This window comes from Pristiophorus japonicus, chromosome 2 (genome assembly GCF_044704955.1).
Source record: "Pristiophorus japonicus isolate sPriJap1 chromosome 2, sPriJap1.hap1, whole genome shotgun sequence".
NCBI lineage: Eukaryota > Metazoa > Chordata > Chondrichthyes > Pristiophoridae > Pristiophorus > Pristiophorus japonicus.
The window spans coordinates 317,669,968-317,691,965 of record NC_091978.1 but is presented as its reverse complement, the minus strand read 5'-3'; the positions used below and the strand labels follow the sequence as shown (position 1 = coordinate 317,691,965).

The window sequence follows — 21,998 nt, the reverse complement described above, 5'->3', positions numbered from 1 at the left end:
GAGAGAAGGAGGGAGGGGAGAGAGAAGGAGGGAGGGGAGAGAGAAGGGAGGAGGGGAGAGAGAAGGGAGGAGGGGAGAGAATGGAGGGGAGGTGGAGGGAGAGAAAGGGAGGGAGAGGGAGGAGAAGGGAGGGAGGAGGGAGAGAGAAGGGAGGAGGGGAGGGAGAAGGGAGGGAGGGAGGGAGGGGAGAGAGAAGGGAGAAGGGAGGTAGGGAGAGAGAAGGGAGGGAGGGGAAGAGAGAAGGAGGGAGGGGAGAGAGAAGGGAGGGAGGGAGGGGAGAGAGAAGGGAGGGAGGGGAGAGAGAAGGGAGGGAGGGGAGAGAGAAGGGAGGGAGGGGGAGGGAGAAGGGAGGGAGGGGAGGGAGGAGGGGGGAGGGGAGGAAGGGAGAGAGAAGGGAGGAAGGGAGAGAGAAGGGAGGGAGGGGAGGAAGGGGAGAGAGAAGGGAGGGAGGGGAGAGAGGAAGGGAGGGAGGGAGGGAGGGAGGGAGGAGGGAGAGAGAGGGATGGAGAGAGGGAGGGGAGAGAGAGGGATGGAGGGAGGGGAGAGAGAAGGGAGGGAGGGAGGGGAGAGAGAAGGGAGGAGGGAGAGAGAAGGGAGGGAGGGAGGGAGGGAGGGAGGGGAGAGAGAATGGAAGGGAGGGAGGGAGGGGGAGAGAGGGAGGGAGGGGAGAGAGAAGGGAGGGGGGAAGGAGGGAGGGAGGGAGAGAGAAGGGAGGGAGGGAGAGGAGAGAAGGGAGGAGGGGAGGGAGAAGGAGGGGGGAGGGAGAGGGAGGGGGAGGGAGAAGGGAGGGAGGGGAGGGAGAAGGGAGGGAGGGAGGGAAGGGGAGAGAAGGGAGGAAGGGAGAGGGGAGGGAGGGGAGGAAGGGGAGAGGAAGGGAGGGAGGGAGAGAGAAGGGAGGGAGGGAGGGAGGGAGAGAGAAGGGAGGGAGGGAGGGAGGGAGAGAGAAGGGAGGGAGAGAGGGGAGAGAGAAGGAGAGGAGGGGAGAGAGAAGGGAGGGAGGGAAGGGAGGGAGGGAGGGGAGAGAGAATGGAGGGAGGGAGGGAGGGAGAGAGGGAGGGAGGGGAGAGAGAAGGGAGGAGGGAGGGGGAGAGAGAGGGAGGAGGGAGGGGCGAGAGAAGGGAGGGAGGGAGGGGAGAGAGAAGGAGGGGAGGGAGGGGGAGGGAGGACGGGAGAGAGAAGGGAGGGAGGAACGGGAGAGAGAAGGGAGAGGAGGGAGGGGAGAGAGAAGGGAGGGAGGGAGGGAGGGGAGAGAGAGAAGGGAGGGAGGGAGGGGAGAGGAAGGAGGGAGGGGAGGGGAAGAGAGAAGGGAGGGAGGGAGGGGAGAGAGAAGGGAGGGAGGGGAGGGGGGAGGGAGAGGGAGGGAGAGAGAAGAGGGGAGGGAGGGGAGAGAGAAGAGGGAGGGAGGGAGAGAGAGAGGAGGAGGGAGTAGAGAAGAGGGAGGGGAGAGAGAAGGGAGGGGAGAGAGGGGAGAGAGAAGGGAGGGAGAGAGGGGGGGAGGGAGAGAGGGGGGGAGGGAGAGGGGGGAGAGGAGGGGAGAGAAGGGGAGAGAGAAGAAAGAAAAAAAGAAAGGAGAGGAGGCTGAAGGGCCGGGCCCGGCGGGCCCAAGACTTCGGGCTTGGATTGACCGGATTGACAGGTAGGTGGCGTCGAGTCCGGGGTCCGGATGTGTGGGTCGGAGGCTGGGTTGGGGGGGGGGGGCGGTCGGGCGTGGAGGTCAGACCCGGTACAGTCCGGGTGTGTGGGGTGGGGGGAGCGGGAGTCAAGTCGGGTCTGGTTCGGTCCGGTTGGGAGGAAGCAGGAACTGGGCGTGGGAGGCAGCCTTCTCCACGCAACCCCAGTGAGGGCATTTCGGGCCCCTCCCACACAGTTTTGGGCGCCTGGAGCTACTGCACATGCGCGCCCACTGTAGCGCGCCTGTGCAGAGGTCCCGGCACTGTTTTCAGCGCAAGGACCTGGCTCCGCCCCCCACAGATCATGCTGCTCTGCTCCCAGCTGCAGAGGACCTGCAGGGAGCCGGAGAATAGGTAAGTTTCTTTTAGGCACACTTTGTGGCGCGAAAAACGGGCATCCAGGTCAGGGCTGCGCCGTTCTGGGCGCGGTCCGAAACTTGGGCCCATAGTGTCAACTTGGTTCAGTTTGTAACACCCTCGCCTCCCAGTCAGAAGGAGGTGAGAACAAGACCCCACTCCAAAACTCAAGTACAAAATCTTCAAAGCAGTAGTTAATTGCCAACAGTGTAGTCTTTTGAATGAGATGTTGAACAGATGCCCTGTCTGGCTGTTTTGATGGTTCTAGTGGACATGAACAAACCAAGGCATAATTTGAAAAACTGGGACATATCCCAGTTTCCTGGCCAAAATTCTTTCTTTAACCATACCAACAAAAACAGATTAATTGCTCATTAATCACATTGCCGTTTGCTGGGCCATGCCATGTGCAAAACGGCTGCTCTGCTTGCTAGCACAACTATGGCAATTGTACAGGTACTTCAAAATGTAATTCATTGGATGTGATACAAGGTGCTACATAAAACCCACTGTCTTTCTTAATACTACAAGAGTACAAAAAACGTTATTTTAACAATAAAAATACTTCACCTGGTCCTTTCCAGTCTTCTCAAAGGTGGTCTTCCAGAGGATGAGATAGTTTTTGATCTGTTGTAGCTGGGCTTATAGCCTAGACCCCACTTATCTTTAAGAGATGCTGCCTGTACAAACCATAAATTTTCTTAAATTTTGGAAATGCAACAAAATAAAAAAAAACACTCAACACTGTTTCAAACCAAGCTTTAGTAATATAATCGCTCTTTTTATGAACAATTTTTGTTCCACGTTTACTGTATTTGACCATTTACATAAAGCAGTATTGCTAACTCAATCTAAAACAATCTTATTCTTTGCTTTTTAATGTTATTGTTCTTCGTTAAGTTGAAATCTTGAAAGGATTTTGGAGAGGAAGGGGAAGGATCCAGTCGTTGTGCTCCAAGTTGGAACATAGGAAAGAGTAGGTAAGAGTTTGGAGAGCTTCAGAAGCTATGAGCTAAATTAAAGAACAGGACCTCAAAGGTTACAATATCTGGATTATTACTTGAGTCACATGTAAATTGGCATAGGGATAAGCAGATTAGGGAGTTGAACACGTCAGGCACTGCAGGTAAAGGGAAAACTAAAAGATGTAAAGTAATTAAACCAGGACAGAGAAATAAGAAATGTGCAAGTAAAACATTAGAGCAGAAGGACAGATTCGGGTGTGTGGCCCAAATAAGCATTCTTTATATACACACAGACACACTGCAAAAGACGAATTGAATGACTGCAGGTGCAAATTCAACTGGAGGATATGACATGGTAGCCATTACTAAGACATGGCTGCAAGACGGTTATGACTGGGAACTAAATATACCAGGTTATAAGGTCTACAGGAAAGATGGAGAAAATGGTAGAGGGGCAGGAGTAACCTTAGTGATTAAAAATGAAAGTGGAGGTAAACAGACAGCAGAGACTTTATGGATAGAATTAATAGAAATATAAAAGGATTTAAGACTACTGGGAATTGTGTATAGTGCGGTAGCAGCCTGAAGTGGTAGAATGTATAATTCAGAGATTAGACAAACATATAACAACGGTAGAATGGTTTTAATAGGGGATTGTAACTTTCATATAGATTGGGATAAGCAGACGAGCTCATGTCAGAAAGGTAGTGAATCTCTTGAGTGTGTTCAGTATAGTTTTGTGCAACAATATGTCCTAGAACCAACAAGAAGGCAGGCCATATTAGATTTAGTAGTGAGTAATGAGCCAGATTTAGTTAACAGCCTATGCTGCGTGAACATTTATCTAATCGCGATCATAATATAGCGTGGAATGTAGATGGGGTGAATTGATCAAAGTTTCCAAGATATTATGGGGAACTGATAGGATAAAAAGAGAGAAACTATTTCCGCTGGTTGGAGTGTCTAGGATCAGGAGGCAGAGTCAGAAAAGGGAGAGCCAGGCTTTTCAGGAGTGAAGTTAGGAAACACTTCCACACAGAAAGGATGGTGGATGCTTGGAATGCTCTTCTGCAGATGGCAATTGATGCTGGGTCATTTGTTAATTTTAAATCTAAGATTGATAGATTTTTGTTAACCAAAGGTATTAAGAGATACCTTAAGTGGCAAAGGCAGGTATATGGAGTTAAGATTGAGGAATACTGGAGGTGATGGGGGTTGCAAAACCCTTTTCCAAGTCGTTTGACAGCGAACTACTGTAATTTATGCATAGATTTAGCCTGGCTAGAGCCGCCTTTCTCCTTAATTGTTCACAATAACTTTTATTCATGGACTAACAAGTCACAATTAATGATTAGCAATTCCTAATTTAAACACTGCACACTGAGATATTAATTACAAAATTCTAATTTATTCTAATTGTTCCAAGATTCAAAGAGACCTGTAAAAAAAAAACACTAAATAACACAATCCTGACCATAAGGCCGATTATGACTTACAAATATTTTCTCTAGCGAGGTACATTGAGAATTTAAAAAAGGGAGACGAGTCTTTCGAAACAACTCTCTATTGACCAATACAGATTCTTTCCAAAATTGCCTTTACGTATTTGGAAACTTTTGTTACCTGCAGTGTTCTGATGGAGAAATTGTATAAATACTATTCACTTTACCAAGTGTGTTAAAAAGACAAGCCTGAAGGCTTTGTGCCTCAATGTGAGGAGTATTCGTAATAAAGTGGACAAATTAACTGCGCAGGCAGCAATTAACGAATATGATATAATTGGCATCACGGAGACATGGCTCCAGGGTGACCAAGGCTGGGAACTCAACATCCAGGGGTATTCAACATTCAGGAAGGATAGACAGAAAAGAAAAGGAGGTAGGGTGGCGTTGCTGGTTAAAGAAGAAATTAACGCAATAGTAAGGAAGGACATTAGCTTGGATGATGTGGAATCTGTATGGGTGGAGCTACGGAATACCAAAGGGCAGAAATTGCTCGTGGGAGTTGTGAACAGACCACCAAACAGTAGTAGTGAGGTTGGGGACAGCATCAAACAAGAAATTAGGGATGCGTGCAATAAAGGTACAGCAGTTATCATGCGCGACCTTAATCTACATATAGATTGGGCTAACCAAACTGATAGCAATGCGGTGGAGGAGGATTTCCTGGAGTGTATTCTAGACCAATATGTCGAGGAACCAACTAGAGGGCTGGCCATCCTCGACTGGGTGATGTGTAATGAGAAAGGACTAATTAGCAATCTTGTTGTGCGAGGCCCCTTGGGGAAGAGTGACCATAATATGGTAGAATTTTTTATTAAGATGGAAAGTGACACAGTTAATTCAGAGACTAGGGTCCTGAACTTAAGGAAAGGTAACTTCGATGGTATGAGACATGAATTGGCTAGAATAGACTGGCGAATGATACTTAAAAGGGTTGACGTTGGATAGGCAATGGCAAACATTTAAAGATCACATGGATGAACTTCAACAATTGTACATCCCTGTCTGGAGTAAAAGTAAAACGGGAAGATGGCTCAACCGTGGCTAACAAGGGAAATTAAGGATAGTGTTAGATCCAAGGAAGAGGCATATAAATTGGCCAGAAAAAGCAGCAAACCTGAGGACTGGGAGAAATTTAGCATTCAGCAGAGGAGGACAAAGGGTCTAATTAGGAGAGAGAAAATAGAGTATGAGAGGAAGCTTGCTGGGAAAATAAAAACTGACTGCAAAAGCTTCTTTAGAGATGTGAAGATAAAAAGATTAGTGAAGACAAACGTTGGTCTCTTGCAGTCAGATTCAGGTGAACTTATAATGGGGAACAAAGAAATGGCAGACCAGTTGAACAAATACTTTGGTTCTGTCTTCACGAAGGAAATCACAAATAACCTTCCGGAAATACTAGGGGACAGAGGGTCTAGTGAGGAGGAGGAGCCGAAGGAAATCCTTATTAGGCGGGAAATTGTGTTAGGGAAATTGATAGGATTGAAGGTCGATAAATCCCCGGGGCATGATAGTCTGCATCCCAGAGTACTTAAGGAAGTGGCCCTAGAAATAGTGGATGCATTGGTGATCATTTTCCAACAGTCTATCGACTCTGGATCAGTTCCTATGGACTGGAGGAAGCTAATGTAACACCACTTTTAAAAAAAGGAGGGAGAGAGAAAACAGGCAATTATAGACCGGCTAGCCTACATCAGCAGTGGGGAAAATGTTGGAATCAATTATTAAGGATGAAATAGCAGCACATTTGGAAAGCAGTGATAGGATTGGTCCAAGTCAGCATGGATTATGGAAGGGAAATCATGCTTGACAAATCTTCTAGAATTTTTTTGAGGATGTAACTAGTTGCGTGGACAAGGGAGAACCAGTGGATATGGTGTATTTGGACTTTGAAAAGGCTTTTGACAAGGTCCCACACAAGAGATTGGTGTGCAAAATTAAAGCACATGGTATTGGGGGTAATGTGCTGACGTGGATGGAGAACTGGTTGGCAGACAAGGAAGCAGAGGGTCGGGATAAACGGGTCCTTTTCAGAATGGCAGGCAGTGACTAGTGGGGTGCCGCAGGGCTCAGTGCTGGGACCCCAGCTATTTACAATATACATTAACGATTTAGATGAAGGAATTGAGTGCAAGATCTCCAAGTTTGCGGATGACACTATGGTGGGTGGCGGTGTGAGCTGTGAGGAGGACGCTAAGAGGCTGTAGGGTGACTTGAACAGGTTAGGTGAGTGGGCAAATGCATGGCAGATGCAGTATAATGTGGATAAATGTCAGGTTATCCACTTTGGTGGCAACAACATGAAGGCAGATTATCTGAATAGCGGCAGATTAGGAAAAGGGGAGGTGCAACGAGACCTGGGTGTCATGGTACATCAGTCATTGACAGTTGGCATGCAGGTACAGCAGGTGGTAAAGAAAGCAAATGGTATGTTGGCCTTCATAGCTAGGAGATTTGAGTATAGGAGCAGGGAGGTCTTACTGCAGTTGTACAGGGCCTTGGTGAGGCCTCACCTGAAATGTTGTGTTCAGTTTTGGTCTCCTAATCTGAAGAAGAACATTGTTGCTATTGAGGGAGTGCAGCGAAGGTTCACCAGACTGATTCCCGGGATGGCAGGACTGACATATGAGGAGAGACTGGATCGACTGGGCCTGTATTCATTGGAGTTTAGAAGGATGAGAAGGGATCTCATAGAAACATATAAAATTCTGACGGGACTGGACAGGTTAGATGCTGGAAGAATGTTCCCAATGTTGGGGAAGTCCAGAACCAGAGGACACAGTCTAAGGATAAGGGGTAAGCCATTTAGGACTGAGATGAAGAGAAACTTCTTCACTCAGAGGGTTGTTAACCTGTGGAATTCCCTACCGCAGAGAGTTGTTGATGCCAGCTCACTGGATATATTCAAGAGGGAGTTAGATATGGCCCTTACGGCTCAAGGGATCAAGGGGTATGGAGAGAAAGCAGGAAAGGGGTACTGAGGTGAATGATCAGCCATGATCTTGTTGCATGGTGGTGCGGGCTCGAGTGGCCGAATGGCCTACTCCTGCACCTATTTTCTATGTTTCTATCAGCTGTCATCCCCTTTCCTCACTCATTGAGGCACTTTCAGTCCCTAAGCTAATTGCTTAGTATACCAGCAGGTTTTGAATACATCTTACTACTTTTTATTATCCCATAACAATGCGGAAGTCTCTATTATGATTTAGCCTTTAAAGAGGTCCCCCAGTGATAATTTTGCATGACCAATAGAGTTTTCTTTAAAAATTCCATTATTACAAGTTCTTATTTTCTTCTCCCTGTTACTCATGTTGCCTGTCATTAATGAATGATTTCCTAAGCCTCTGCCAATATTGTTCTTGAACTCATCCTTCTAAGCTTTATTCTAAGAAAATGTATTGCATCAGGGACTGAATCTCTATGACATTAAGTTCTCAGCATGAACTCTCAAGTTTTCAGCATGCTCCACTCCATTTCCTACATGAATGATCTAATCTACACAATTATGACACCATCAAGTTACAATTCTATGCGCTCAGTCCCGATGACTCAATGATCACCGGCTCTGCCGATTTGACCAATATTAATTACAAGGACACAATTATAACAAATGTGTCAGCACAGCAGCTGCCCCACCCAATCCTCAAATTACAAAATTTACTTCCCAATTTCTTTGACAATAATGACATTTATTATTGTCAATGACTTGATTTCTCACTTTCCTTTCATATCAAAGCACCTGAAAATTCCTGAATAAATATATTCTTCCTTCAGATATTTGGAGTCTCTTTTGTCTCAAAGTGGCATGTTTTTGAATGTGAGACTTCCCATATTTTACATTTGAAAATTAGGCAAATCTACAGGTAACTAAGTAAACAGAGCCCTGTATTGTATAGGGGACCTTGCAAAGGTGAATACCTTGAACAAGTTCCTCAAAAATAATCTTGGTAGCAACTCACATAGGAGTTGTAATAGAATCCTTCAATTATCTGACAAGCAGAAATATCTATTAAGTAAATAATGGCATATTTGCTTATTCCTGGACAATCTTATGGTTCAACCTCCAGCTAAGAAGCAATTCTAGCATTATATAAGTGATATGCGGTGAAGTAACTTCTGAATGAGATTCCCTTCCTTATTATTTTGACATCAGAAAAGGCGTTAAAGTCTGTCTGCAATTCTGGAATTATCGTTGCAGGGTACCAGCAAAGTGGAGGGCCTTTCTGCTTCAGGCAGTGCGAGAGCTGTACTATATTCCTTCATATTGGGGCGAGGACAGAGACTGAAACCTTATAGAATTACCCTTTTTTATGGCAGTGTGACAGTTATGTCTTCCATAGGTGACATAGGTAAGAGTCCACAGGTCATTAAATCACAGTGCCGGAGGATATATGGTGCAACACAATGCCAGGTCAAGAATACCAAATATATAACAACTTTGATAATCATATGGTTTTCTTCACAAACACAGAAAACCAAAATTTATCCAACACATTTCCAGAAAGACCATGCTACCTTTGAGGGGAAACAGTTGTGAATTTGCATCAGCAAATAATTTGCTCACCCTCATACTGGATCGGCGTAGTTTTTTTCGAACATCTCGGCGTATGTCATTAACAGCAACAGATTCTAACTGCTGATAACGCTGAATCTCTTGGTTTATTGTTCCTTCACTTGCACCAAGTTTTCTATAAAAATTCAAATGTTTTATTAATTCAGCTGTTTTGAACAATCTTTAGATTATATGCTGTTTACTTAGTTCTTCAAGACAACCTCTGTGCTCTACATCATTCTAAGTACATGTGTTTACTTAGAGAAGTTCATCGCTTCCTATTTGAAATTTGAATTTGCCTAGCATTTCATCCTCGAATTTGCTAAGTTGTTAGAGCAGTTAAATCCAATTTAAAAAGAGTTTTTACTGTAGCTATAGTGTGGGGGTGGAATGCAACGCTTCATTCACTGGTGAATTCCTGATAGTGGGCAGTAGTGAGGAAAGGGGAAGAAGGAGGGTATGGATGTAATAGTACTGGGGAAAGGGAGACTAGGGTTTGACAGCACTAGGCTGTAAGTTGTTAAGAAATCTCTCCAAACATTGAATTCATTCTTTTTGCAATTGGTTCTGGGATGTGTGTATGTATCTGTCTCACAGCTATCACTAATTGGAATGTTAGCCGCCTTAAACTATCTACAACATAGCAATGTTAATCAGAGCCTTTATATTTGTCTGAGAAGCTATCAAAATTCAATTAATGTGTTATTTATTTTAGGAAAAAAGAAAACTCAAATTAGGATAAGGAAAGACATTGACCCTGCCCTCCCTCCCTCTCTCTCTCTCTCTCTCTTTCCTCTCCCTCAGCTTAATGTGCCTTCTGAACTAAAAGATGAATAATTTTTATTTAAAAATGTAATTAAAAATCTACTCAAAATTGTTAGTTTGCATTGAAGTTATTTTTCAAAACATACAAAGTGAAATGTTATACAAATATACAATTTGACTTTTCCGCTGAGTAAAATTAAAAAAAAATGTTTCTAAGGGCTGATTCCCTAATTGGGCAAGGAATCCCAAGGAGCAAAGAGTGGCACTGGTTTCGAAATTATGGGCCCACAGCCTCATATGTTCTGTCCATCAATTTAAATGGAGGAAAATCAAGGAATGTGAGAGCCCGTGATTTCCCAAACAGCAGCGCTTGTTACAATTGCCATATCTCACCATGAATTACCCCTTTAATTTAAACAAACAGAATCTATAAAAAATGTGCCAGCAGTACAGTTTGTCATGCTTGAAGTATCTGTCGGTTTCTGTTGCACACTCTCACACAGAAACATACACACAGCTTTTCCATTTAGACAAAATAGACAACCAAAAATTATACCAGATTAAATTTATACTTCTAGGCTTTTTATAAATTAACAAAATAGATACTGCTGGAAACCAAGGAAAAACATTGGAGCAGCTGGGCTGACTAAATGCTACTGATACATCCTGCGAAACTGTGTGCAATGCACATTCTGAGCCTGCAAAGTCTGCCTTTTAGCCAACATTGACAACTTTTGCATAAAAATATTAAGACTAAGGTGCCAAAATGGGCTCTTTTTACAGCTCCATTAATGCCTCCGGGGGGCGTTAACTGGGCGCAATGGATCTATTACCTGGGCGAGGGAGATTATCGGAACTCCTGGGAAATTGCCCTGGAGGTTTGTGGGGCCCGGGGGGGGGGGGGGGGGGGGGGGGTGTGCGGTGTCCCGGTAGTGCCGCACCCCGAGATTAGTTCCCTGGGCATCGCAGTGCATACCGACTCCTTACCACTCTGCGGCGGAAATTGCCCCACTGGCCGCGAAGCTGGCAGACGTCCACCAACGGGTCCCACCTTTAAGGGGGGAGCATTTAGCACCCCAGGCCACCATTTTATTTTGTTGGCCCAACATTGGCGGCCTTCGCATCGACCCACCTGCCATCATGTAGCCCGGCACGTCGTTTTGGGTGCCGGGTCACTGGCCCGGTCGATCGCATCCCTGATGGCGCAGTGGCTGGGCACTAAAGGACCTACAGAGTGCGCAGCGGGCCCTCCGTTTTAAATGAAGGGGAGGGTTGTTGGAGTGCACTGAGCTCCTGCTCTGGGAGTGCCCCTCCAAGCAAGTGGAGCGCTGGAGACAGTGCTCCGCTTCCTTGGAGGGGCGCACATGCCCAATTCCGCATTGGGGTGGAACTTCTGGCCCGGCCCTGGAGGGTTTCCGCCCCGAAGTGGGGCGAGAGGCAACTTTGTCTCCCAAGTCTTCAAGTAAAAATTTCAATTAAGATATTAAAAAGACAACTTGGTGGGCAAGTTTGATCACAGTATTGCAAAATATGCATTTTTGAGATTTATATATTGTTTAATAATTTTGTATTGGACATTAAAATTTCCTCTGATTGAAATTTCTAATCACGGAGGAAAAAATGGCAAATTAAAAAAATTGCAGGAATCCATTAAGTCTGACAGATTCATGAGTTTGCATAGGCGATATAACGTTAGATGTGAAGATTTTTAACGATAGATCGAAAGAAAGAAAGAAAGAAACAGACACATACTTCAGATCATCAATAACTTTAGCTTGTTCATTCAATTCCCTGATGTCCACTAAACGTTTGACAAACTTTCTTCCCCTTGGATCTGAAGCTTGACTGCCAGCACTACCCTGTCTTCGATGGTCAGTGGTTTCCTATAGAGTAAACATTTAGATTATAAACTCTGATCAGTCAAATAGAGACGAAGAAGAAAGTTGATCAATTTTGCTGTCTTAGTCCCAAGTGATTTAAAATTCCACCACAATTTATACAGCATGCAAAAAGATAAACAAATCAAATGTTTCATTGAAATAGCTCTACATATAAAGTTTAGTTAACTGAGTGCAACTGATCTAAAGCACAAATCATAATTTAGGAGGATCATATTTTTTCATTTGTATAGATAGACACTTAACTGTTACATACACTATGCCACGAGCGAGATCGGCGTGCTTTTGAGTGTAAATAGTTAGAATTTGGTGAGTCACGAGTCTCACGACTGAACAGAAATTCTGCAGGAAAAGAGTAACGTTGGTGTTCATGGCCCAGACCAAGGAACTGGTTTACAAGTTGTTGCCCAAATGAAAGTTTAACAAAGTCGATGTTTATTGCGTTTCCATCTGCATTCTGAATAATAAAGGAGGGTAATTCGGTTTAGCAATTTCTGGACTAAAATTACATTAAAAGATTTTAAATTTATTATCGGTTACTAGTTTCCAGCTGAGAATACGTGAGAAATTTAAGATGAATATTCCCACCTGTTTTTGTCAGTTTTCAAAAGTAATGAGCTTCTGCAAACATAAAAGCTGACAAACTGTACGCAGTGATACAGATGAAGTGCCTTTATTGTATGCCAACACAGTTACATTTTCCCAGACCCAAGACAAGAAAGTAATCACCACCTCATGACTGCCGCAAGAGATGGGGTAGAAACAGATTATTAAGGGTGTGAAGAAGGAAACCACAAGGTCTTTTACATTGTCTCCCATTGCTCTTAAAGTAGTCTAATTTGTGTTAAAATAGCCAGATGCCCCTACGTGCATGGTACCTGAGGAGAACCTATTAAATTAGCTGGGAAGTACAGCTCCCAAATTATATATTTTATGGTGGGCCATGAGAAAGGGATTAGTAGAGACAAAAAACTAGTACATGAACGTTTGTGACAGTAATAAATGTGGTACAAAGTGACGCAGCAAACAGATCTCGTATGTGTACAAACTTCTGGTGAAATGGTCAAGCTGTCCATTTAGACTACAAGCACAAGCTAACGTTTTGAGCAGAAATTGAGACTTGGGCCGAAATTTTCCTGCTGCCGGCATGCGGGTTTGGAGGTGGGTCAGCAGTAAAAGTTGCTGAAAATGCGAGGAAATCGGGAACCCGCCGCCTCACGCATTTTACTTGTGTGCGTTTTCTAGCGTGCCACGGACACGAACGGCAACCTAATAGAAGTAATTAACTGCTTGTTATGAGACCCTTAACAGGGTTTTTAACCAGAGCTTTTGACCATGGGAATCACGCAGCTTGGGAACCTTGTCTGTCAACGTGAGGCGGAAGTTCAGTGGCTATGGTGCAAGTTTTTTCTGCAACCTCGGAAGCCGCTCTCGCCACATTGCTTGTAAACTATCACAACATTGACAGATTGGTCCTCTGACCTCTACTTGACCTGCCATCTAGTACATCAGCATGGGTGACACTTATACTGTCTCACCTTGGTCCTCAGAATCGGATCAAGGTGAGCCTCAATACCAGCAGCAGCAACACCACCACCAACCTTCTCCTCAACAACCTGATCTCCACAGGACAGAGTGCATCAGCGCATGACTGCACCATGCCGGAGGCGATACCCTCAAGACAGGGTAGACAGGCAGAGGATGAACTTCCACAACATGACTGAGCAGCAGTGCCAAAGGAGGCTCAGGCCATCGCAGGACACCACGTCATTGCAGACATTTGTAGATTGCTGGAGCAAGACCTGCATCCCAAAGGACCTGGGCACCATCGCCCTCAACTTCCTTGCCTCAGACTCCTTCCAGGTATCTGCAGCAGACATTTGCGGCATCTCGCAGTCAGTCACCCACAGATGCATCACACAGGTCACCGATAACATGTTTAACAAGTCAGTGAATTATGTGAACTTTGCCACAGATGAAGCCTGTGTTACAGAGCGGGTGCTCGGCTTTGGCGCTCTGGCTGGCTTCCCACAGGGGGAGAGCATCATTGACTGCACACATGTGGACATCAGGGCACCCCCAAGGAGTGTTTGTAAACCGCACGGGCTTCCACTCCGTCAATTTGCAGCTCATCTGCAACCATAGGAAGATCATCATGCATTTCCCTGGCAGCTCTTATAACTCTTTCGTGCTTCACCAGTCCACCCACCCTCAGCTCTTTGTTCCGCCAAACCCACTTCCTGGCTGGCTGCTTGGAGACAAGTGTTATCCACTAAAGACATGGCTCACGACACCCTTGACGAGGCCAAGCAATGATGCCGAGGAGCGCTTTAATGAACACCACATGTGCACCAGATGTGTCATAGAACAAACAATAGATCTGCTGAAGATGCACTTCAGATGCCTTGACAGATCTGGAGGAGCCCTTCAGTACACACCAACCAGGGTCTCCAGAATTATTGTTGTCTGCTGCACGTGGCACAACATAGCGCAGCAGCAAGGATTAGAGCTGCATGAAGAGCAAGGCGCACATCCCAGAGACTTGAGAGGAGATCAGCTGGAAGACGAGGAGGTGAAGCAGGAGAAAGCGGAGGTCCGGATCGCACCAGTAGCCGAGCATATTGCTGCCCAGGAGGCCAGGGATGGCCTCATCATGGCCAGATTTACTTAAATTCCTGCACTGCACCCATATGGCTGCCACATGCTGTGCCAAGATCCCCCGTCCCATCAACACCATAAAGCATCCTTACAATCACCAAGCCATTCCTTTCACACTGACCTCCCTTGCTGGAGGTTGCATAATGTCTCACCATTCACTCGAACTCGCAAAACCACTTCCATGGTCGCGCACAAAAATGGTCATGACAGGAAAGTAGTGACAATAAATACTTTTATATGTGGCAACAGTAACAGGACCTTAATAACACTTCTTTATAAACCCACGTGGATACCCTTGTGCAATTAGGATAGCGTCTTTTTTGTTTTACGTGTGCTTCTACGAGGTGCAGCCCCTGTGCCTTCAGCAGAAGTAGAGGCAGGCTGCTCAGTTCCCTGCTGCAACTGCATAAGACAATTTTGGTGGACATCCTCAGGGTTTTGGAGCTTGTGAGCAGAAGACTGCTCCTCTTGTGGCTGTACAGAGGCAGACTCGACCATCGCGATCCGAGGAAGCATCTGGGGCTCTGACTGAAGGGGAGGCAACGGGGGAGAAATGGGAGCGCTTTGAAAGGAGTCCCCACTTCCATGTCCCCTCTCACCATCATCCCTCTCATGGGCCACCCGCACTTCCCTGCTAGCAAGCAGCTGGAGAGCACTTTGCTGCACAGCAGTGCATGAGGATGCAAGTATAGGTCCATGAGAGCCTCTGCCATCTGCTCTCCATAGGTGGCATGTGCTCATGTGAGTGGCGCATTAGCTGCTCCATGCAGGTGGCCATCCTTTCCATGAAAGAACCTACAGTCGCTATCGCCTGCAGCATGGGGTGCTCATGTTGGAGATGGAATCCTCCATTCTATGCACTTTTGCAGATATCGCGACTGCAAAACCTGCCAGTGCCTCTTGCATTTCTTGCTGCCCCTCCAGGATCACTCTCTTTCTCGATGGTCCCCGAGGCTCAGCATCTGCATGGAGCTGAGCGGAGCTTGGAGTGTCCTGCGCCCTCCGGCGAGGAGTTTTCACTGCTGTTCCTGGTCAACACCATCTGCTCTTGTTCACTTGTGAAGTGTGAGACACCGGGTGACAACACTACTCTATCTCACATAGGATACAACAAGGTGAGCGTATCTGCGCTGGTGCTGGGTGCGCTTGGGTTTGCTGACAGTGCACTTTCAGGGGCTGAAAGTTCTCCTGTGGAGTCGTCTTCCTCATCTGGCTGGACAGTGGGAAGGGGCTCATGATGGACCTGTGGGAGAGTAAAGAGATGATTTAGAAATGTTATATTAAGAATGGGCAATGATACCATTAGACACATGATGAACATTCACTGGCTGCTGAAATCAGTCGCCATATGAGTGACTGTTGTATACCATGTGGCTGTACGAGATGTAATTCTGTCACCAGGTTGCTGAGAGATCCCCCTCTCTCCGTCTCCCACTGCCATCAGCTCTGCAACTCGAGACGTCCAGGGCCACCTCCTCTGCTGCAGTCAAAGTCCTGAAGGATTGAGGGTCACCTCCGGTTCTCTCCCTCTCCCTATTGTTGTGGGATCTCTTCACATGCGAGGAGGGAAAGAAGAGAAGTTTGAGTGAGAGTGATGGAATGAGTGTAAGGAATGTTTGGGTTACATCTGAAGAGGGTGTATATGAAGGAGTGTGGTGCCCATGCCAAATGGCCTCATTTTGTGGTGTTACTTAGTATGATTACATTAGGATGAGGGCGAGTGTGAGGGGTGGTTTGTCAGATGAGGATGTGAGTATGTACATAGAGCGGGATTGTGAATGTGCAAGGTATGTTGGTGTAAGTAATGATGTGTAGGAGTAAGATTGGGAAGGCAGAGTGATGTGGTGACATGCACATCAGGATGAAGGTGAGTGTGGCTTTGCATTCACCTTTCCTGATCTCATCACATCACAATCTCTTCCTGCACTGTACCCATATCCTCCTGATGACATCTCTGCTGTTGACCTCCTCAGAAATTTCAAGCCATGCCCTTTTGGTCTCTTAGAGAGGTCTCTTCTGTCCATCAACAGGGAAGAGGATCTCCTTGTGCGCTCTGACTTCCTCCACAAGAATATGTAGGGATTCATCTGAAAAGCAGGGTGCAGCCCTCTGTCTTTGTAAATTATTTTTTATAATTCTCAGCAGCAACGCACTCCTCTCCAATACTCCCTTCACACTCTTACATGAACCTTCAAATGTTATGTGGCCAAAGCTGCTTTAAATATCCCCTCTGGAAATAAGTCATCGGCGACGTCATCAGACTTGCACCATTTAATAAGGCCAACAAATACACATGACAAATTTAATAATTAACTGAAAGTCGCAGTCGAGAACATGCTATTCACTTCTTGGGCTCCCAACCTGCTACACCACCCGCACCCATGCAACCCTACTCCAAAGTAAAAATTCCGGCGTTGGTGTTCCAAATGCTCAAGGCAGAAACATTTGGCGTATAAACTGGAGATGACTCCAGGTCAATAAAGAAGGTATCCTTCCCTCCTCATATTTGGGTCAAAATCAAGGGACTCAAGAAAAGCAGAATAGCAAACTAGCATGAGCTGTTCTTTTCTAGTTACTGAAAATCATAAATTCACCCAACAGAAGTAGGGTCTTTAGTGGCCAATTATTCACCTCTGTGGTCAGTATAAGCAGTCCAAAGGTAATATCTCCAACACCATTCAATTACATTAAAACTTTTTATGAATCCCAGATACTGGCTATAAACTTTGCATATCAATAAAAAATAATTATTGAATTGAATATTTAAGTAACCTCACTATAAAGTGCTTTATAGCCTTATTGATTCACTTACAGTCACAATAGTGGGAGACATGGTGTCAGGTTCATCCTCATCTGTTAAGTCAACCGTGTTGATCGAGTTCAGGTCAGCGATGTCATCAACTTCTTCCTCACCTGTCAAAGTCGTCATTGTGTTACCCAAAGCATTGAGTCTTTTCCCTATGTTGGGATCCATGTGCACATCAATACCGCACATTTTCCATAAAACATTCAGTGTCCAGGTTCCTGCACTACTGCTGTCTAGAAGAGAGAGAGAGATTTGGCATGACTTCATCTGTATAACAGATATCATATAATCAAGAACATTTTAAGTGGTTATTACAGTCAAACATGCTGGAATGAACTTACATGACAAAGTTTTATTTGAAGATCGAAGAAATGTTATTCTAAAATAGATTTTTTTTAAATTGATGTGGGTGCTTTACTTCCTTTGTTACTTATTGGATTTCTGTTAAAATGATGTGTAACACTGGTGAAAATACCGGCACAGTACCACAGAAACACCAGCAACATTGTACAGAGGGGGAGCTGTTATTGGGTTCAGCTCGCCCAATTGGAATAACTGCACTGGACCAGCAGAGAAAGCAAGCCCAACCAATAATGAGTAGCTCCAAAAGGACACATCATGGTAAAGGGCAAGCAACACTCAACCGAGTTTCAGATGGAGAGCTGGGGTGGATCGAGCATGTCTTGTTGCGAGAGTGAGAGTCAATAATCTTAGCAAGTACTCCGATGAAGTTACAGTATCACTCGCAACTGCTAGATAGAAAATTACAAGCTGCCCTAAGATGTGCTGTGTCTGATAAATCCATGCCAGAATTCCAAACTTTGCTTAAAGAGAATCACTGCAAAATTTTGCACTGGATGGTGTGCAAGACATTTTCTCCTAAAATGAGTGCATGTGGCTAAAATGGTGTTGCCACAGCCACACCTGTGGCTAGTTGGCAATTTCTAATGGACAACACAGACATAGCTTATTGCAGAACAGCTATTAACAGGTGTTAGACAGACTAAAGTGAAAGTATGCTTTTTGCAGAATTTTGCGAGGTCAGCTCTTCAGCATGCTACATCTGTCTGAATCTGCACAATAGTAGTGGGAATGGAGAGCTACCTGTAAGCAATATTTAAATGGATGGGGATAATTCAAGCGGAGAGTCACAATAGGGTGGTAAAAATTCTGAAATCCTTTGGGAGAGTCGCAAAAGACATCTCAATCTTAGCCAAGGCTGAAGGGGCAGGAAACTAAAAAAGGTAAAATGAATGGAAAGGAAATTCATGGTGCAGGTATGAGTCTGTAGCAAGTAACTGCTTAGCCCAGTGCATGCACCCCTCCATATTTGATGGCTGCTGATGTGGAGATGGCAATGTACGAGATGGCTGCAAGAACCGAAGTCCTCTGTGCCCAGTCAGGCTCCATCCCTATATGTCGGTCTGACAGCATGCCTGCAAGAAGATGGACTCAAGTTTCTGGCCACCGCTGGACATTACTATTACTGGAAATGTCATTCCTATGCTACATGGTTGCTGTAGACAGCAGCTCTGCATCTGCAGTGACCCAGACTCGGAGAAGAAAGTCTCCATGGTCATTGGCAGGTAGGAGTGACAGGGTCTGCAGAAATGATTGGTGGCATCTTGGTGAGTCTGACCAATCAGGCCACTCTTTTGATCGCCCTGGCAGTTTTCCTCTCCCATTGCTAGGCTTCTTTCATCCTAGGCTGCTAAAAGCAAGCGAAGAACCATCTAACAATACAATTAGTCAGGAATTCACATCTTTTGGGAACAGTGGTCGCTGCCTGCACTAATGATCTTCCAAAAAAAGGTCTGGTCATCTGTAGGTGTACAGAATTTGATGAATGGGCACAGAGCACCTCTCAGGATTCCTGACCTTCCTTCCAAGCACACAACTCGGGGGATTCCCATTGGGAACCTCATTGGTGCAACCATTGGCACAAAGGCTCAAAGAATTTAAGTGCCAGCACAAATAGAAGCAAAAATTGAGAAAAGCAGTTGAGAAGCGGCTGAAATATACACACATTAATAGCACTGTGTTATTTGTTACTTCCAGTACACTTAAAGTTATCAGCCGCAGCCATTTCATGCATGTAACTTATATTTGGCAGAATATGGACCCCACAAATAAATATTGAAATCAAGTGTTTGCTTGCTTCAGGCAGTCATTTTCAGTGCTGTTGTTTCTGCCAACCAGGAAATGTGTGTGGGTGCAAAGTGGTGGAGTTCTGGTGGGATGTGACTTTTTGTCCATTTTTGTTTCTGGTTGTCTGTTTTATACTGCTGCAAAGGGTGGCTGGGGGTAGCTTGGGTTATTTTACAATGCTCACATTCTGATTTACAGTATCACTCTGGCTTCATGTTACTGCCAATATTTCAGCAACAACAGCTGCAAGTAATCATTCACAGATATTTTTATATTTTTTTAATTGATTATTTCCATAATTTGACTGACAGTTCGCTAAACCACATTCAGTGACAGAGCAAGTGAAAGAGATGCATTTTACAAACTAAATGAAAACAAACTGTTTTTATACTTTATATACACAAGAACTACAGTGCATTGCGTGCTCCTAAGAATTGGAAAACACCTGTAATTTCTGATAACTCAAATATATGACATAGTATTTAGCATCAGGAATACCTAGACAATACTTTTTGTGGACAGGACAGTAAAACATATGGATCTTGAAAACCCTAAAGGATATATGGTAGCGAAAATATCAGAAGCTAGTCAGAGATTTTTCTCTTTTGCACTTTCAGTGGACATTCATTATTCATATATTCATATAAAGTGAAACCTATAAATTAATCACAGCTGAGGGGCTTGCATCAGTTGTCCTTTATTTACAGGTGTCATTTTTTCCCCAAATGATCATTGTATGTACAGCAAACTGGATGAGCCCGTTGCTTGCAGTCTGACTGGAGCTTTCCACCTTCGCGGCCGCTTTCACACTCTGCACTGCACTTTATACCATTTTAAATTAGAAATATCTGATAATATTTGACAGGAATGGAAAAAAAAAAAGATTCCACCACCTGAAGTCAGATGGCCGTTGCTCGACAGATTGAAGTTTGAAGGACTGCCTGGTTAGGGTTGCCAACTCTGGTTGGAGGCATTCCTGGAGGTTTGATCACATGATATCGGACCAAGCAATGCCTATTACAAATTTTATTGCATTATAAAGGTTGGGTCCCTTGTACTTGATTATCTTTGCTTGTGGTTTTGCGCCAGCAGCTGTTGTGCGAGAAGTTCCAAGAATGAGGAGGCCATCTATGAGCAGGCAAAGTGGGGCCCCAGTGCTGACGCTTTTTCCTGTAACCTGCAGATCCATTTATATTCCTCCTTTTCAGATATTGATCCTCTTCACTTTAGTATTAAATTTAGTCCCTACCTCAAAAGCCATATGTGGTGAAGGATACCATGGTCGAATAGCCCTCAGTTTCAGAACCTTCCTCCTTCTCCCTTGGTTCTTCCACTTTATGATGGCTCCTCTCTCAATGCTTCTTCTAGTTCACGTTGTTGCTGCTACTCCTGGCTCTGTAAACAATGATGGTGCCCCTCCCCACCCCCTTGCTTGAGTCCCAATCCTGCAACCCCTAGTCCCCTTCTCTTTCCCTTCCCTTTCTCCTTCGCTCCCCCAATACTCAGTCTCATTTCTCATCCCTCCAGAGCACCCATTCCCCAGTCTCCATCTCAGATTTTAGAGCCCCACTCTCATTTCAGAGCTCCCCCCACCCCCACCCCGCTCTTGCAGAGCACCTCCGATTAACACCTGCAATTCCCGACTACCCAGCGCTCTCTAACTGCACTCCACGGGGTAGTAGCTCTCTACGGCGGTGGTCAGGCGGGGGGGAGGGGGTGCATTGCACCAGAAAATTTAATGGGATGATCGGCACGCTAATAATCTCCGTAAAAATGCAATGATCTCCCCAGCTGCTAGAGACAGTGCTCCGGAGACCAATGTCCCATTTCGCAAGAGTACTGGACATCCCTGGTGGATTGAGAACCCTATTCCAGGTGCAGTTCCTGACTGGGGAAATGGGGAGTTCTTTACCCAGCATCCACAGTGGCAGAGAAACCGCTCCATCCCTGGGATATAGCCGTGCAAGCATTCAATCCCAGAGATAGTCATTTCTCTGCCACTATGGATGCTGGGTAAATAGATCCCCATTCCACAAAAGCCATTTTTTCACCTCGTACTTACCAGTGTGTCCTATGTTTTAAGTTGCAAATAGACTTGGTGAATTGAAGGCTGTTCGTGGTTTGTAATTTGCAAGTGCCTGTGGTTTCAAGGTGTAGCTCGTATCCATTACAATGCAAGTTATATGGGATTGTCAATAAGTGTCCATTTTTTTGGGTGTGCCTGGTTGCAATGTATGCTCCACCAAATTACTAGTACTAATACAGGTACCTCAGTGTTAAATCCACAGCATGTTCTTGGTTTTGCTGCTGGTCACATGAATTTGTTAATTGCTTCACTTATTATCGCTGACAAGTACTGATCAACGTTTTTGGATCAATATTTCTGATAATGAGTCAGGTGCTAATGTGAATACTATTCAGTGAAAAAATAAATTACCTGCTGCAGCCTGCCCAGTAGTCCGTGAACATACTTCATATGTCCCATCTGGTACCACACCTGTTAGAACATTCAGAAATACAAAAGTTAAATTAACATTCATGGCAATTGTCCTGTAGTATTAGTTGAGATTTACAAACTCAGCTGGATTGCTATATAGAGTGCTCTCGGAGGCAAGAAGGAAATAAATTGTGTTAAAAACACTACTTCAAGGAAGAACACTTCATTATAGATCAGAGA

General features: G+C 45.0%; 1 protein-coding gene across 1 annotated transcript in view; it reads right to left on the bottom strand.

The window, feature by feature from the left end:
• Window positions 1-21,998, bottom strand: part of kiaa1109 (KIAA1109 ortholog) — a 523,818-nt gene that overhangs the window by 122,927 nt on the left and 378,893 nt on the right. The window contains exons 60-66 of the mRNA XM_070862493.1: window positions 21,759-21,818; window positions 17,180-17,406; window positions 11,966-12,166; window positions 11,564-11,694; window positions 9,059-9,182; window positions 2,598-2,707; window positions 2,538-2,551 (exon numbers count right to left, since the gene is read on the bottom strand). Of these exons, the coding sequence (XP_070718594.1) occupies window positions 2,538-2,551; window positions 2,598-2,707; window positions 9,059-9,182; window positions 11,564-11,694; window positions 11,966-12,166; window positions 17,180-17,406; window positions 21,759-21,818 (867 nt within the window). The remainder of the gene's footprint in view (window positions 1-2,537; window positions 2,552-2,597; window positions 2,708-9,058; window positions 9,183-11,563; window positions 11,695-11,965; window positions 12,167-17,179; window positions 17,407-21,758; window positions 21,819-21,998) is intronic.